General features: G+C 34.2%; 1 protein-coding gene across 3 annotated transcripts in view; it reads left to right on the top strand.

The window, feature by feature from the left end:
- Positions 1 to 16,768, top strand: part of TSC22D1 (TSC22 domain family member 1) — a 159,132-nt gene that overhangs the window by 15,522 nt on the left and 126,842 nt on the right. Inside the window, exons 2-3 of one of the 3 annotated variants that reach the window (XM_066237324.1) lie at positions 15,278 to 15,345; positions 16,492 to 16,661. The exons of 1 other annotated variant lie outside the window; for it this stretch is intronic. In XM_066237324.1, coding sequence (XP_066093421.1) covers positions 15,278 to 15,345; positions 16,492 to 16,661 — 238 coding nt within the window. The remainder of the gene's footprint in view (positions 1 to 15,277; positions 15,346 to 16,491; positions 16,662 to 16,768) is intronic. One more of the 3 variants, XR_010726259.1, reaches the window with a different exon arrangement.

The raw sequence follows: 16,768 nt of genomic DNA, 5'->3' as shown, positions 1-16,768 counted from the left end.
TTTGTCAGTGGTTAAAATGGAGGCACATTCTGTTTGTGGTTGCAGTCTGAGCTAATAGTTTGAACCGGTGACCTTGGCCTCATTAGGAAAGCTAAGGTGGTAAGGACCCAGTCCACACATGGTAACACTCCACTTATACAGAGGTTGAACACTGGTAACCTAATCCTTTGGAACACAGCTATGGAATGTAAAGGCTTCCAAAACTGCTTGAAATTGTTATCATAAAATAAAACCATGTGGAATTTTTTGTCGCTATTTTTGCATAGCATTTCTGGTTCTTTTTTAGACTTCTTTTTTTTTCTTCTTTTTTTTAAAATGTTAGATTGGCTAGCTTTTATCATCTTAAAGCAGATGAAGGAAGGGAAGAAGAAGAAATGGGATTCTGAGGCCTATAAAGTGACATGGGGAAAGTAGCAGTTTTATAGCCTGACCGCAAGATGGGAATTAGAAATGTAAAAATAAAACAAAGCAAGACAAAACAAAACAAAGGAACAAAATATGGTATTGAATGTTCATTAGTTGAAAGTTAGATTATGTTTGGTATATTATTTTAAGGAAGTATGGGCATAAGAACAAATTCCAAATAATGTTAATTGCTGGGCTATGGGCAAATATAAAGAAACCGTCTTTTTTAGTTGTACCTGACTCCACTATATCATTTATCAACAGATTACTTCACTGCTCTGTATTGCTTTCTTTATTTTAAAATAAGACAAGTGCTTTACATTTTCCCAGCTTCAGGTTAGTAAGGTTATTCTGTAAGAAATTAATAACATGTTATAAATAAAAGATAAACCTCTACATATAGAAATTACTAAGAATATTTCTGTAGTAAAGTTAAAAATCCTTATTAGATGCTAAGATTTAAGTAATTATTAATAATTTTATTTTCAGTGAAATTACTAATGAATGACACCTTAGATACATACTCTGCATAAGGTATGTTGTAGATAATTACTAATTTAGATATTTTATTATAATAAAGATTATTCTCCCTTAATTTTGTCTGACATTTTTATCAATTAGCTTTCTCAACACAGTAAATCAAATAATTATATCAAGGGTAGCTTATTTCTCTTATTTCAGATTTTTTAATCCCTTTTTTAAGAAATGAATAACTCAGACCAATTTCTTACATAAGGAAGTTTCTGTTTATGCTTAATATTAATTTTGTTTTCTTAGTTGTGTCCTTTGGACAGTTTTTATTGGTATTTTCTGCTCTTATGTTTTAAAAATTATTTTTTAAAGATGGTACAATGAAACATATTAGCAAATTTATTTTGAAAAAATTGATTTTTAAGTTATCATATTTGTTTGATTTTTGTTTCTTCAAGAATTTTGCTTTGGTTGCAAGGTGGTTAAGGTTGAGAAAAGTCTTTGGTTTAGGCTACCGTGCTGTCCAGTGCTCCAATGCTGATAAGCCATCAACTATCTGGGTCTTCCCTTTTCTTTCTTTTCTGTCTCTCCCTTTTTATAAGTTTAATTTTAATTGTCATTTATTATAAATTTTTTATTAAATTTATTTGGGTGATATTAATAAAATTATACAGGTGTCAGGTGCACAGTTCTACAACACATCACCTGTATATTGCATTATGTGTTCAGCACCCCAAGCCAAGTCTCCTTCTATTTGTCACCCCTCTACCCTCCTTCACCTCCCTCTTTCTTCCTCTCTTAAAGGACTTTATCACTGTAGATTGTTTTTCCTTCTAGAATCAAGCATAGAGTAATGTCTTATCTTTGGTTGATACTCCATGCTATTGTAAAAACTTGGAACAGGGATTTTGGTTGATTCCTAAGCTCTTTTTCATCATTGTGTTGTTTTCTCCTTTCGGGATCTACCAAACATTACTTACCAGTTATTCTCTGAAATGGCAGCAGGATTTGTATGGTTGTACAACTGGCCACATTTTATTATTAGGAATTTAACCTATTTGAGATTATAGGGAGGAGGGTAGATCAAGATCATGAGAAGATGTGATAAATCCAAACTAGATATTTTGTTTCTTACCTCTATTCTTAAACCCCATAATAATAAATCATAATGTTGCATCCCAATTTTTTAGGAACAAGTATGTTTACTGCTTATTGAAGATTCATAATATTAGAATTAGCAACCTCTTTAGCTCTTCTTTTGTAAATTTATTATAAGATTGATTATAAATTTGTAGGAGTGCTAAGGATTATGTGACAGATGGTTCTGAAATTTTTTTTACTATATTATTAGCTGATATATTAGTAAAATAGTATCAAGTTAAGTAACTTGGTCACATAACTATTCAGTGATGGAGCTAGTACTCCATTAGGTGATTTGATTCCAGAGTTTTTTGCCCTGGCCTACTGCAAGAGGTGGCACCTGAAAAGTACAAAAAACCAGTCCCTAGTCTATCAGTATGAAGGCATTTGCCCTATAGATATCGTTGGTTCCTCATTATAGAGTTGTACAATGACTGATATTCCTAATGATGATCCTTTTAATCTTAATACATCCTTTTATCTTAATACATTTTGAAAGTATATATTTTCAACCTAAAATTGTTTAAAATTCCTATTTTTGCTAAAGAATAAACTTTAAATTTCTAAAATTTGCTTAAGTAGGATACAGTTTCTGAAGAATAAGTGAATATAGATATAGTTTTATGACATGAACATTTCAGTAAATCAGATTGGCAGGTAGCTTTCCATTGGTCTCATGTAGCTTTCACTATAAACTGTTGATATTTAGGTTATTTTTTTTTAATGCTTAATCTGGTCAAATTACATTATAATATTTATAAAGTAGAAAATTCACTTTAATCAGTTGAATTATAATAACACTTTATAAGTCAGATCTTTAAATTTGGAATGGTTTAACTTATATTTATATTGTGTGCTTATTGGAACAACAAAATGCAAATTTATATGATGCTTTAATATAAGTTGAAAACCAGAATTTGCCTTATCTTGTTGCTCATTATTATAAAAGGAGTGGTTTATTTTCTTAATCTAAGAAATTGCATAGCTCTTCTTTTGATTCAAAAATTTTACAGTAAAACTACTTTCCTTCATTTTTTATTATATTTTTTCCTGATTTATAAACATTGGAGCTATAGAAGCAATTGGAATTTTTTTGAATGGTAGTTAATAGTAAAGATCTATCTTAAAGTTTAACTTATTTAATAGTAATATATTGTGAATCTTACTCGCATGTTTCATAATTTCACTTTCCACTAGTATTAAATAGCCAAAGGTTGCTGAAAACCAGTAATTTTCACAAGTTGTGTAAGTTGATTACATTTCTAGACATTTTACTTACCAATATTCTTTTTTTTGTGTGTGTGACAGAGAGAGAGAAAGGGACAGATAGGGACAGACAGGCAGGAAGGGAGAGAGATGAGAAGCACCAATTCTTTGTTGCAGCTCCTTAGTTGTTCATTGGTTGCTTTCTCATATGTGCCTTGACCCGGGGTGGGGTGGGGGTGACTACAGCAGAGCAAATGACCCCTTGCTCAAGCCAGTGGACTTTGTGCTCAAGCCAGTGACCTTGGGCTTCAAGCCAGTGACCATGGGTCATGTCTATGATCCCATGCCCAAGCCAGCGACCCGGCGCTCAAGCTGGCGAGCCTGTACTCAAGCCGGATGAGCCTGCACTCAAGGCAGCAACCTCTGGGTTTTGAACCTGGGTCCTCTGCATCCCAGTCCGATGCTCTATCCACTGTGCCACTGCCTGGTCAGGCCCGATATGTTTTTAAGGGCCTTAATTTGCTATTTCTTCTCAATCCATGTAGGCAGTCACATCAAAAAGAGAATATTTTAAAAGTGGGGTTACTTTTCATAAAATAGTCTAAAACAGTGGTTCCCAACCCCCGGGCTGCGGACCGGTACTGGTTTGCAGAGAAAGAATAAATAACTTATGTTATTTCCGTTTTATTTATATTTAAGTCTGAACGATGTTTTATATTTAAAAAATGACCAGATTCCCTCTGTTACATCCATCTAAGACTCACTCTTGACGCTTATCTCGGTCACGTGATACATTTATCTGTCTCACCCTAAAGGTCGGTCCGTGAAAATATTTTCTGACATTAAACTGGTCTGTGGCCCAAAAAAGGTTGGGGACCACATTAGTTTTCTCTCTAATATTAAAGGTTTACTTGTGTTTCCAGTTGTACTCAGATTCCTATGAAAGTCTACCAGTAGCTTATTAAGTTAGCTTATTAGGAAATTGATCCAGTTTTCAAAAACTAAAAAGCTTTTATCAAGTAGACACATAGGCCTAACAGAAATCAAGTTGTGCTTTATTTGAGATTATTGAATATGTGACGTAAATGAGGTTAACACTAATGGTTTGAGTTAGAGGCTTAATAGATGAGTAGGGGAGAAGAAAGAGAAATTAAAAGATAATAGAAGAACATTAAAAGGGGGTAGAAGAGGATCTGGTGGCAGTTGATAATTTATTAAACCATTTTGTTGCCTGCATCTGTAAATCTAGCTATATAAATTATTTTAGAAAAATTATCTAAGCTAATTTAAACAATTGTCTGTTAGCCTAGAAGGCTTTTTACAGTACTTAGTTTTTTACCAGTATTGTAATGATTTGTTTAAGAAATATTTATTGAATGCCTTATGTATATGTTAGCACTGAGAAATGATATAAGAATACAAAAAATCATGGTTTGGGTCTTTTAAGAGGTTTGTCTGGTATCCTGAAGAAGCATCATATTGATATATTCAAATATATTGATTTATCTGAATTATTCAAATTAAGTTTTGTTATGCTTATTTGTTATTCTGTGTATGGTGTGTATGACAGCTTTTTTATTCAAATAAGTTGATTAATCTGGGCTGTAGATTAATGAACATAAAGCATAATGAGGTCGAATTTAATGAGCATTAGCCTTGGCATTGATCTAGTATCTAATCTTGTTTATACTATGACTTCATTGTATGACCTTGGTAAACGTAACTGTGAGCCCAGTTTCCTTACCTGTTAAGTGGGAGTAACAGCTACTTTTGGCACTGTTGTTGGCAGGATCAAAAGAGATAAAACATGCAATGCACCTAGTTTAGTTTTTAGTTTTGTAAAGGGTAGCTGCTCTTATTACTGTGACATACGAGAATGATTCCTTTCTTCAGCGTTGTAAATTAAAAGCTTGCCTACACATTCAGAGACTTTCTACATACTTTTTAGCCTTCTAAAGCAGTGATTCTGTGTCTTTGTGATATTTTTAAGATAGTCTTTCTTACCTGTGGCTCCATAAGAGAATTAATTTCTCCTAAGAATGGTGTATGCCTAGATACATGAGAGAAAGTGAATTTATTACATATAATGAAGGCATCGTGAATTCTTTTGTTTGCTTTCCCAGGCTGCTAGGACTATACTATATCTAAATTATTTGAGAAATGCTTCAAAATTCTTCAATTTACAGAGAGAAAAGTTGTTACAAAGCACACTTTCCTTTTTTAATGAGGGCAGTGGTACACTGTAGGAATGTAATATCATGTAGCATTTTGTTAATACTCTAAAACAGACCCATTTCCCTAATCAAGTGACTTAAAATTTTTTCACTTTACAGCTTATTTTAGGTGGGATCATCTGTTTCATACTCAGTCATATTTAGGACTGAAGACTATCTCCTTAGAATGAATGGAATTAATGAGTTTGTTTTTAATAAGATGAGTTAGTACTTGGTTTTTAAGCTTCAAAGATTCATTGAGCTGGGTTTTGAAATCTAGTATAAAAGTTTCAAAGCTAGTGATTTTGGAATACTAGTTCTTGAAGTGAATAAAATTAGTTCTAGAACCAAGGAATTTTGGGAAACACTTTTGTTACAGACATTTTGGAGATTGACATTGTATTTTAGTTTACTAAAGAATGAGAAATTCTGCAGAAGAGAGACAGTTTTATTTATTAATTCTAGCTCTTTTGATTGTATAACACCTATTAATGCTCTGCAGAATCACTGTTCCTTGGGACACACTTTGTGAAATGTTAACCTGCTTAATTTAATTTTATTTTTGTTATTATTTTTTAAGCAAGAGAAGGGGAGATAGACTCCTGCCCTGACTGTGATCCACCCAGCACCCCGGTCTGGGGCCGATGCTTGAACTACATTGCTTACAAAAATTAGGGGATATTTTATCGCTTCATATTCATTTTGAAATATCCTTGAATTTTTGTGAGTAGTATGGTAGAGCCACTGGCTGTGAGAGGGGAAAAGAGAGTGAGAAGAGGAACAGGGAGGGGAAGAGAAGCAGATGGTTGCTTCTCATGTGTACCCTGAGTGGGGATCGAAACTGGGACATCTGTATGCCTGTCCCATGCTCTGTCTACAGAGCCAGCCACTGAGGTCCTGCTTCATTTTATGTATGAGAAATATGATGGGTCATGTAGTAAAGTGATGACAGTCTTCAGCTTGAGCCCATCTCTACATTTATTCTACTCTAACAGTTCCTTTTCTGTTGTCCCATTCTATTTTTCATAAGTATTTGATTTATATTAGAAATGAAAGTATAATTGTTGTCATGTGAGGGTATAGCAAGTGAACCATCTGCCAGAAGTTTAAGAACATATTTTGAGAAGTATAGCACTGACATATTTGCAACCTCATTTAATTGGCCCTGTCGTTGTAAATGGTTTGCAGACTTTGGGGATAAATTTCATATGAGTTAGTATGTTCCTGGGAGAACTTTTTAAACAAGATAGAAAAAAAACTAGTTAACTTCATAAACATTCAAAGATAGGGAAGGTAATCATAGTTTGTTCTATGCTTTGGTTACCATTAACATAGAACATTTTACTAACTTTACTTTGTGTTTCTTATGAGTTAGAGCTTGATGTTGTAATAAAGTACAGGAGCCAATTAAGCATTCTTATCTCCCATTTATCCATTTCCTATGTTACACTCACTTGAAAAATGAAAAAGAGTACAAAAAGGGATGTCACATTCTGAGGAGAATTAAATTAAGACTTTTGGGGACTACAAGCTATATCAAAGGGGTGAAAGGAATGGGTTATAGGAGATATTTTAGAGATACATTGGTAGATTAAGAAAGGAATTTTGGCTCTTTGGGAATGTCTTTGAAAATTGACTACCATAAAACTGCAGAGGCCAGAATTTAAAAAATACTAGCTCCATTTGACAGTTTCAGAGATTTGGTTCAAATTTTGAAGGAAGAATGAAAATATTTTTTTTTCCTACTTAGAAATACTAGAATCTGGTATTCACTTCTGACTAAAATTAAAGAAATGACTTATTTAAACATGTGAAGCCATATACATAACATTTATTTTTTTATTTTTTGTGACAGACAGAGGGACAGATAGGGACAGACAGGAAGGGAGAGAGATGAGAAGCATCAGTTCTTCATTGTGGCATCTTAGTTGTTCATTGATTGCATTCTCATGTGCCTTGATTGGGGGGGTGGGGGGACTACAGCAGAGCAAGTGACCCCTTGCTCAAGCCAGCAACCTTGGGCTTCAAGTCAGTGGCCTTTGGGCTCAAGCCAGCAGTAGTCTTAGGGCTCAGGCCAGCGACCATGGGGTCATGTCTATGATCCCACTATCAAACCAGCGACCCCACGGTCAAGCTGGTGAGCCCGTGCACAAGCTGATGAGCCTGCACTCAAGCTGGTGACCTAGGGTTTTGAACCTGGGTCCTCTGCATCACAGTCCGACGCTCTATCCACTGCACCACTGCCCAGGCATACGTTTTAATTTTTTAATGAAGTTATAGTCACATAAGAAATTTTCTCACTTGCTGAATTGAGAACAGTCAGTCGTTCAAGGTCTTAATTCAAACTTTACTGTGGCTTTTACAAAGTTTTATTGATACAATGTTAACTAAAACAGTGTAACTAAACTTCACATATCTCTTCTAACAAATCATATTTCTTAAACTGTTAACTTAATGGTGGTCTTTTCCCTTCATACCTTTTCACTGTTATCTCTTTGCCAATATTGTCTTTTTCAAAACATGGATTGTGATTATAAAGATCTTATTCCTGGCCCTGGCCGGTTGGCTCAGTGGTAGATTGTCCGCCCGGTGTGTGGATGTCCTGGGTTTGACTCCTTCCAGGGCACACAGGAGAAGCAACCATATGCTTCTCCACCCATCCCCCTCTCACTTCTCTTTCTCTCTTTCTCCCTCTTCCTCCCACCCCCTACTCCTTCCCTCCTGCAGCCTGGGCTCCATTGGAGTGAATTGACCCTGGGTGCTGAGGATGGCTCCATGGCTTCCGCCCCAGGGGCTAAAAAAAATGGCTCTGGTTGCAACCGGAGCAAGGGCCCCAGATGGGCAAAGCATCACCCCCTAGAGGGCTTCCTGGGTGGATCCTAGTCAGGGCGCACGTGGGAGTCTGTCTCTGCCACCTCTCCTCGCACTAAAAAAAAAAAAAAGATCCGATTCCTGAAATATTTGGAAAGTAGAATTAGTTATGAAAGCTTTGAATAGTCAGTGAAATGCCAGAATTTTATTAAAGTTTTTTTCCTAGGCTTTTTATGAAATCTCATACATTTTAACTACTATCCTTTTTTGTTAGGCAAGTCAATATATATGTAACATGTAAACTAGAAATTGAAATTAGAAATAAACCTTTCTGCATCTAGCTTTTTTGTAGTATGTACTTAAAAGGTGAGAGGGATTTCTGATTACCATTTCAGCATTAGGTATTGGCTTTTCAGGTTCAATAAAAACATCTGTTCCTAGAATAGTTATGTTGCTGATACATAGTTTTGCTACAGTTCTAAGTTTTATTGCCTTGTCAAACTTTCATGAGTTGATAGAAATGGCAAAGCAAATCACTGTTAGGTGATCTATATTTAAATGAAATTGAAGGAAAGAATTTCAGAATTTCAAAGTATATATTTAAAAAGAAAATAATTGTTAGTAAGACTAATAGAATTTGAAAAAGTATAAAATTAGTTAAAACTTAGAATCCTAGAGACAAACTAGTTTTGAATTTCCTGTTCTACAACTTATTATGTATTCTTATGTGAATTACTTCACTACTTTGTGCCTTAGTTATCTTATCAGCAAAACTGTGATGATTATAATACTGTATTTTTCCTAGAGTTGTGAGAATTGAATGAGGCAGTATATATAACATATTACTTTATATATACTAAGTTCTTATTTATTTTTTCTTTAGTGAGAGAGACAGAGACAGAGAGGGACAGAGAGGATCAGACAGACAGGAAGGGAGAGAGATAAGAAGCATCAGTTCTTCGTTGTGGCACCTTAGTTGTTCATTGATTGCTTTCTCATATGTGCCTTGACTGGGGGGCTCTAGCAGAGCGAGTGAACCCTTGCTCAAGCCAACAACGTTGGGCTCAAGCCAGAGTCCATGGGGTCATGTCTATGATCTCATGCTCAAGCTGGCAACTCTGGGGTTTTGTACCTGGGTCCTCTGCGTCTCACTCCGATGTTCTATCCACTGTGCCACCACCTGGTCAGGCATACTAAGCTCTTAGTGTATGTTAAATATAAAAAGGTTATAAATATTTGTTACTGATTTTATAAGTGAAGGTAAATTATTTGGAAGTAGTTTTATCATTTGACTTTTAGTTTAAAAAAAAGAGGGATTTTATGGCACTGAACTTTGTTACCTATGGAAATTTATAAAGAAATGAGAAGAAATTTTTATTCTATTTTTATAATGTAGGAATAAAAATTTATACATGATAATTTAACTTTGAAGACCTTTTTTAAATTCACCTACTCTATCATATGCTTGCTATAGTCTAAAGTTAATTTCCACCCTAGTTGTTTAACATAAATATTCCATTTTTTTGTTTTAGGTGAGGTTTCTTTTTTTTTTTTTTTTTTCATTTTTCTGAAGCTGGAAACAGGGAGAGACAGACAGACTCCCGCATGCGCAGGACCGGGATCCACCCGGCACGCCCACCAGGGGCGACGCTCTGCCCATCCTGGGCGTCGCCATGTTGCGACCAGAGCCACTCTAGCGCCTGAGGCAGAGGCCACAGAGCCATCCCCAGCGCCCCGGCCATGTTTCGCTCCAATGGAGCCTTGGCTGCGGGAGGGGAAGAGAGAGACAGAGAGGAAAGCGCGGTGGAGGGGTGGAGAAGCAAATGGGCGCTTCTCCTGTGTGCCCTGGCCGGGAATCGAACCCGGGAGGTGAGGTTTTCTCTTGATCTCTCACATATTTTTTTCTGAATCAGAGTTCTCTGTATAGAGAGAACTCTTAACTTACCAATGAAATTAAACGTAAGCAAGACTATCCCCATCTGATTAATGATACTAATACAAAACATGACACAATACTGTCATTTCCATTATGATTAGTTTTTAAGAAAGATTGGCATAAACTTTTCATGTCAATAAAGAATGTGGATTTATTTTTCTTAATAGATATTCTAGAGGTGTGTAATCTATGGCACCTTATTCAGAACTCTTTTGTCTCAATTTTTTTAAAAGATTTTATTTTATTGATTTTAAATCAAGGAGTGAGAGAGAAAGGCAGGGGGTGGGGGAAGGAGTGGGAAGCACCAACTCCAGTAGTTGCTTCTCCTGTGTGCGTTGACCAGGCAATCCTGGGGTTTCCAACATGTGACTTCAGCATTCCAGGTCAAGGCTTTATCCACTGCGCCACCACAGTCCCGGCTTTTGTTTCTTTTTAAACTTTATTTTAAAATAATTTACTTAGCAAAACGTTGTAAAATACTACAAAAAATTTCTATTACCCTCACTCAGCTTTCCCTAATGTTCATATTTTATATGACCATAAAACAAATATAGAAATCAGTAATTAATAGTAACCAGTCTGTAAAGGTTCCACTAAATGACTTATTTCTGGTCCAAGATTCAATGTAGGATTTTATTTGTGCTTAATTGTCATGTCTTCTTAAATCTTTTTCAGTCTGGGCTGGTTCTTCATTTTCTCTTTGCCTTTTATGACCTTGACACTTGTCGAGTACTAGCTAGTTAGAATGTCCCTCAGTTTGTGACTGATGTTCTTTCATGATCAGATTGAGACTATGCTTCTTTGCAAGGATACCACAGAATTGATGTTATGTCCTTATCACTACATTATATAAGGAGATACATGATACTGATTTGTCCCATTACTGGTGGTGCTATCTTGATCATTTGGTTAAGGAGGTGTTTGCCAAGTTTCATTGTTAAATTACTCTTTTTCTCTTTGTAAATTATAAGTGTCTTGTGGGGAGATATTTTGAAACCAAGTAAGATCCTGTTTCTCATCATACTTCCACCCATTAATTTTAGCATCCCTTGATGATTTGTGCTTGAATTTAATTATTTAACATTTTTGTTGTTGACTGGTATATCATAGTAGTTGTCATAGATGGATATGAATCACTAAGGAATTAATGTAGACAGCCTAATTTATTAAATATATTTTTTCTTTCTATAGTTTTTTATAGTCGTTTTTGGATTGCACTCGAGTGTAGAACAACACAAAATCCTGGAATAAAAAATATGGTAGAAAGAGGGTTCTTTTTTTCTTCCCGATTCCATATATATTAATATATGCTGGTCAATATTAGGACAAAGTCAAATATTTCATACTAGCAAAATGAATGGGTAAAAAAGATGCTAGAAGAAGTAAAAATAATGGATTGGGTTATATTAAGCTTTTTATATCAAATACAAAAGGCTTTTTTTTATTTTAAGGAGGCAGTGGCAAATTTAATATTTTTGTGTTTGGTCTTCTTAACCCTGAAGTTGTCTTTTTAAAGTCATCTTGACCCTGAAGTTGACTTTGTTGTAATTGATGCATATTCCTATGATTTCTTTTTAGCTTTTAGTTCTGTAGTGGCTTAACTACTCTTAAAATGTATTGTGCATTATTTCTTTTTTTATTTAACTTCATTTGATAAGCTAGTGGAACATGAAGACACAGTTGTGTTAGCTATCTCTTTCCTGTCTATCTTTAAAGAAATACTTGACATTTAAACCTAGTGAAGTAATTTGAATCCTAATAACATTTTTGGACATTATGTTTTCTGAAAGGATGAATAGAAAAATATATTGATAAATCTTGAAATTTGGTTAGATATTCTTAAAACATTTATAATAGTTAGGGGTTTTTATTCTCATTACAACTTCTTTTTTAGGAAATTGCTTTTCATGATTAAGTGTGTATCCTCATAATGCTATGCATTCTTTAAAGTTCCAGGCTTTATTCTTTTCTATTTTGATGTTTTAAGATGCACCCTGTTTGATAATGTATACAAGATTGTGGTTTAAAAATAATCTTCACCTGACCTGTGGTGGCACAGTGGATAAACCGTTGTTGACCTGGAACACTGAGGTTGCCAATTTGTAACCCCGGGTTTGCCCAGTCACGGCACATATGGGAGTTGATGCTTCCTGCTTCTCTCCCTTCTCTCTCTTTTGTCTCTCTCTCTCTGTGTCTCCCCGCTCAAAAATGAATTAAAAAAAAAGAAAAAGAAAAAAATAATTTTTTTTTTCCAGAGTTAATACAATACCTTTGCTAACTAGTTCTAAGGATGCTGGGCTTTTTGCTTGTTTGCTTTTTGGCAAGAGAACTCACTTTTTAAAATTGAAAATTTGAGATTGGATGTTCTGGCAATACCTTATTTGTTATCTTACCAATTTTAAATCTGGAAAAACAACATTAGAAAATCTATAATGGGTGTTGTAATTTACCTGCAATTTGGATCATCACCAGATAATACCGTTAAAATTTCAGCTGAGCATACTCGAAAATTAATCCTAAAAGTTGATCCCCAAAAGAAATCCATGAAAGTAGTATTTTTGATAGTTTTTATTTTCCTTAGGATTAGAAGTGACTACTTTGATATCAGCCACTTGATGAAATTCTTCTTTCTGTTTCTTGGTCAGCAGGTTTCATTCATTTGTAAAACATTTACTGAATTTGCCTAACTCAGTCTGCCAAGAACTATTCTAGGGGCTGGAGATACAAAAACTCTGTTAAGGAGTTCTTTCATTTTCTTCTTCGTGCCATCTGGAGCTGTTCTGGACACTTGGAGGAATTTGTGAAAAATTTCTTTTCTTTGTAGACGTGTCTTAGAATCAGTATAATGAGTGATAAAAGATGAGTGGGAAAAAGATATTAACATCAGGCTTTTAATTTAGTGTAGAATGTCTTATTTTATAAATATAAGTAATCTGTAAATCTATGTTAGCAAGTTTAACTTCAGATCAGTTACAGCACAAGTGAATAGAAATCATAGTCTTTGTAAAAATGTGGTACCTTCTATTTCATTGCTTAAAAATGATTAGTGGTAGCTTTCCTTCTTTCAGTATCAGAAATGCTGAAAACTAGCAGTATATGCTCATTTAATAATTTAATATTGAGAACAACTATTGTAAATAGTCTAGTTTGTACATTTCCTGAGAATTTCTCAGTGGTATTTGTATATAAAATACTTAGTTTTATTGCTTCTGATTTTAATATAACTAAATTTTTAATTCATAACTAAAATAATTTAAAAATCAATGTGTTTATGATAGTATTAAAACGATTTTCTTGATGTACTGGAACACCTGTTTGAGTTCCTTTGTGGCATTTCAGCATTGCCAATTTTGTTGGCTTTGGTTTAGAATTTATTCTCTAGTGGAATTCCTCCTGAAACATCACATAGGAGAATGCTGTTTATTGAAATAAAATTAGGTAAGATTCTACTGTGTCATTCTTATGGGCCTCCATCAAATCTCACAAAGGCTGCTCTTTTATTGTTTGATTAATGATCTCATTTTGAAAATGCCTTTACATTTTCTAGATAAATGGTGCAGTATCAAATCCACAGTCTTCCTACATTATTCACTCCCCACAGCAAGAGAGATATCAGCTCTCCTTAATGATTCAACATAACTTATATTTAGGGAAATATGTTTATTTATTTTTGAGTGTAAATATGTTGAATCTACAAGTTTCACTATTTCAGGCAAAATAAAGAAGTTATATCCTGAAAGTAATCTGACTTGGTAGAAGTTTATAAGTGAATATACTTCTCCCGCTCACTTACTTGCTCTATTACCTAAGGACATTTTTTTTTAATCTAAGTTTGTTGTATTTTTAATTTATATATTCTGAGGGTTATGAGAAGGGTTTTGAGCTCCTGATCAAGGAGAAATTGTAAACTTTTAGCACATTATCAATTTGAGCAAGATATGATTTCTTTGGGGTTTTTATTTTCAATGTGAAGCAGGTCTGAAACTTAAAAAAAAAATTAGCAGGTGTGTTTCTTATTTAAAATGGAATGTTCCCTTTCTGCTTCGATTTTCATTCAGATGAGTTGTTACTTCTGATTAGTATTCAAGAAATGAAAGAAAACTGAAATTTGGAAAATAATATCTTGTTTATAATTTCTGAATATATTTTTAACTATCTTAGTCAAAGTTAACTTTTACTAAGATCTTATTAATTTGGAAATATTTAATAATTTTTCTGGTTTATAATGAAATATTAGACACGAAAAGGAATGATTTGTCAAGTAAATTTATTAGAAAAGACTAGAGGTTGACTGTTTAACAGTAATTAAAAGCACTTTTGTAGCACCTCTTTGCTCCATATTGGTATAATGAAAACATAAATAGGGTAGCTCTGGTGTATTAATTTTAAGCCTTTCTTCTCTGTTAAAGAGCCACCCCTTAGGAACTCTCTCTGTGGAATACCTTGTTAATCTATTTGGGATTTTTGGACTCGTGAAAATACCTAATTAGAATGCATTTCTTGAGATACTCAGTATTCAGTAGGCCTTTTGAAAATTTGTAGTCCTTTCCTCTTGTCACTCCTCACCTACCTCGTAGGTGTGATTATACTCTAAACTACTGTTTTAAGGTATTGCTCATAAAATATAGTCTATAGTCTTTTCAAAACTGAAAGACTTCAGGACTTAAATTGTATTAGAAACTTAAAATGAAAAAAGTAAATAGCTGGCATGTAGGCTCATAGAGTATTTTTGCAGTTGTTTATTTGATACCTCTTGCGAGATGGCAGTTTCACCCCTTGGCATCTTTTTCATCTTCTAGATTTTGTTAAAATTTCTTTAATTTTTGGAAATTACAGATTTGATGCTTAAATTTGTCGATTTTCTTAGTCCAAACTATTTTCATTTCTCACTTGTACAGAAGTCAGTATATTTCTAAAGAAGAACTGTTAGCTTGTTCTTTCATCTTTAGGCTTTAAAATAATTTAGTCCAAATGTTGTTAGGTAATGGAGTAACCATTCCTTTTCAGCTGTTGTATATTTCCAAACTGGCTGGCAGAGCCAGGAGGAAGTTGAAGGCACTAAAACATTAAGTTTGGTTGGTTTCTACTTTCTTAGTGCTGAGACTATAACCTTTGTTGGTCGATTGATAGGACAAGAGAGCACAATCCTCGTTCCACTAACAGGTAAGGAACCCTTGTGATAACCAGTTGGTGTGAGAGAGAGATTACTTGATAGTATTATTTTCTTAATTTATCCCAAAATATAATGTGTCCCTGAAATAGGATAGTGTGACTGTGTTCTGTACAGCAGGAATATGCAGCACTTTTCTACTTAGAATAAGATAAGAAATTTAATTGGAATGTATCACTCTGTACCACAAAGTATAATTGATCTGTTTTCTACTGTTAAAATTTATCCTGCAGTCCCTATAACTGTAAATACATGTCTACTTATCTTATTCTCCTTTCAGCTTTTTCTTGATCAGATGCTATATACTTTAAACTTCTTCTCTTATTTGCCTTGTCCTGTAACAATGCAAACTATTTTTCAGTATCTTTATCATCATCTAATATTTTGTATATCTTACTGCTTTAATTTCTATATTGTAGCCATTAATGATTATTTCCTGGGCCTCTTGACCTCAAAGCAAATGATCATATGTTTTCAAAAGATTTTTAGTCTGTGTTGCCTATGTCCACTGTTCTGCCCTCCCATTTTTAAATATGAGTGCTTGAAGAATAAAATCTTTTTTTCAGTGACAGTAGTCATAGCTTGATAAAATACAAATGTAGATTTGTATTGCTATAATATGGGACTATAGTCTGATTAATTCTTCAAATTACTGAAGACTTAAAAACCAAGAACAAATTTAGCTTCCTGAACAATTCCCAAGGTGTATTAGTATTCCTGTTAATATGCTTGATTATTCTGTTTCTACTTTTCAATCCATCTTCTTCTCTTTTACAGAAGAATTAACTGGGATTCCTCCTTCAATATATCTGAGGTTGAGTTCCTTTCCCTGTCCCTTTAAAACAACTATGATCTTGTTTTCAGTTATAATTTATCATTTTTCAATTCGGTCTTCACCACTTGAAGTTGAGTGGTTTGTTGCAGAGTGTGTTATGACTTAGACAAAGATAGATCCCTTCTTAACAGTTACTGAGGAAAATCATTTGTGGGAACAGACTTCTAAAATTCAAATTAAGAAGGCATTAAAGAAAGTATGCCCAAAGGTAGCTCCTTTTTATCCTGAGGATAAGTCATTACAAACTCAAATGACCAGAGAATGTAATTTCTTAATAAGAATTTTCTCTTAAATCTATATTCAGCTCTCTATTTCAGTGCTTCTCTCCTACCAGAGGTGCAAGGAGTGATCCTAGAACCACAGATACAGCCAAGACCACGGAGAGCTTTTGACGTCAGGGGTCCACTTTCTCCACTGAACCCTTGGAGGCAGAATATCCAGCTTCTGGAGAGAGTGGGAAAGGATAATAAACAAGTGGGTGCTTTCCATTATTTACTTGGGTTTATTTATAGATTGGAGTGTCCTTCCATTGCCCATTTAATTCTATTGGTAAACTCCTTGGGTTCATACTAGAGCTGAGT

Source organism: Saccopteryx bilineata, chromosome 6 (genome assembly GCF_036850765.1).
Source record: "Saccopteryx bilineata isolate mSacBil1 chromosome 6, mSacBil1_pri_phased_curated, whole genome shotgun sequence".
Lineage (NCBI taxonomy): Eukaryota > Metazoa > Chordata > Mammalia > Chiroptera > Emballonuridae > Saccopteryx > Saccopteryx bilineata.
This window is presented reverse-complemented; position numbering and strand designations above follow the sequence as displayed.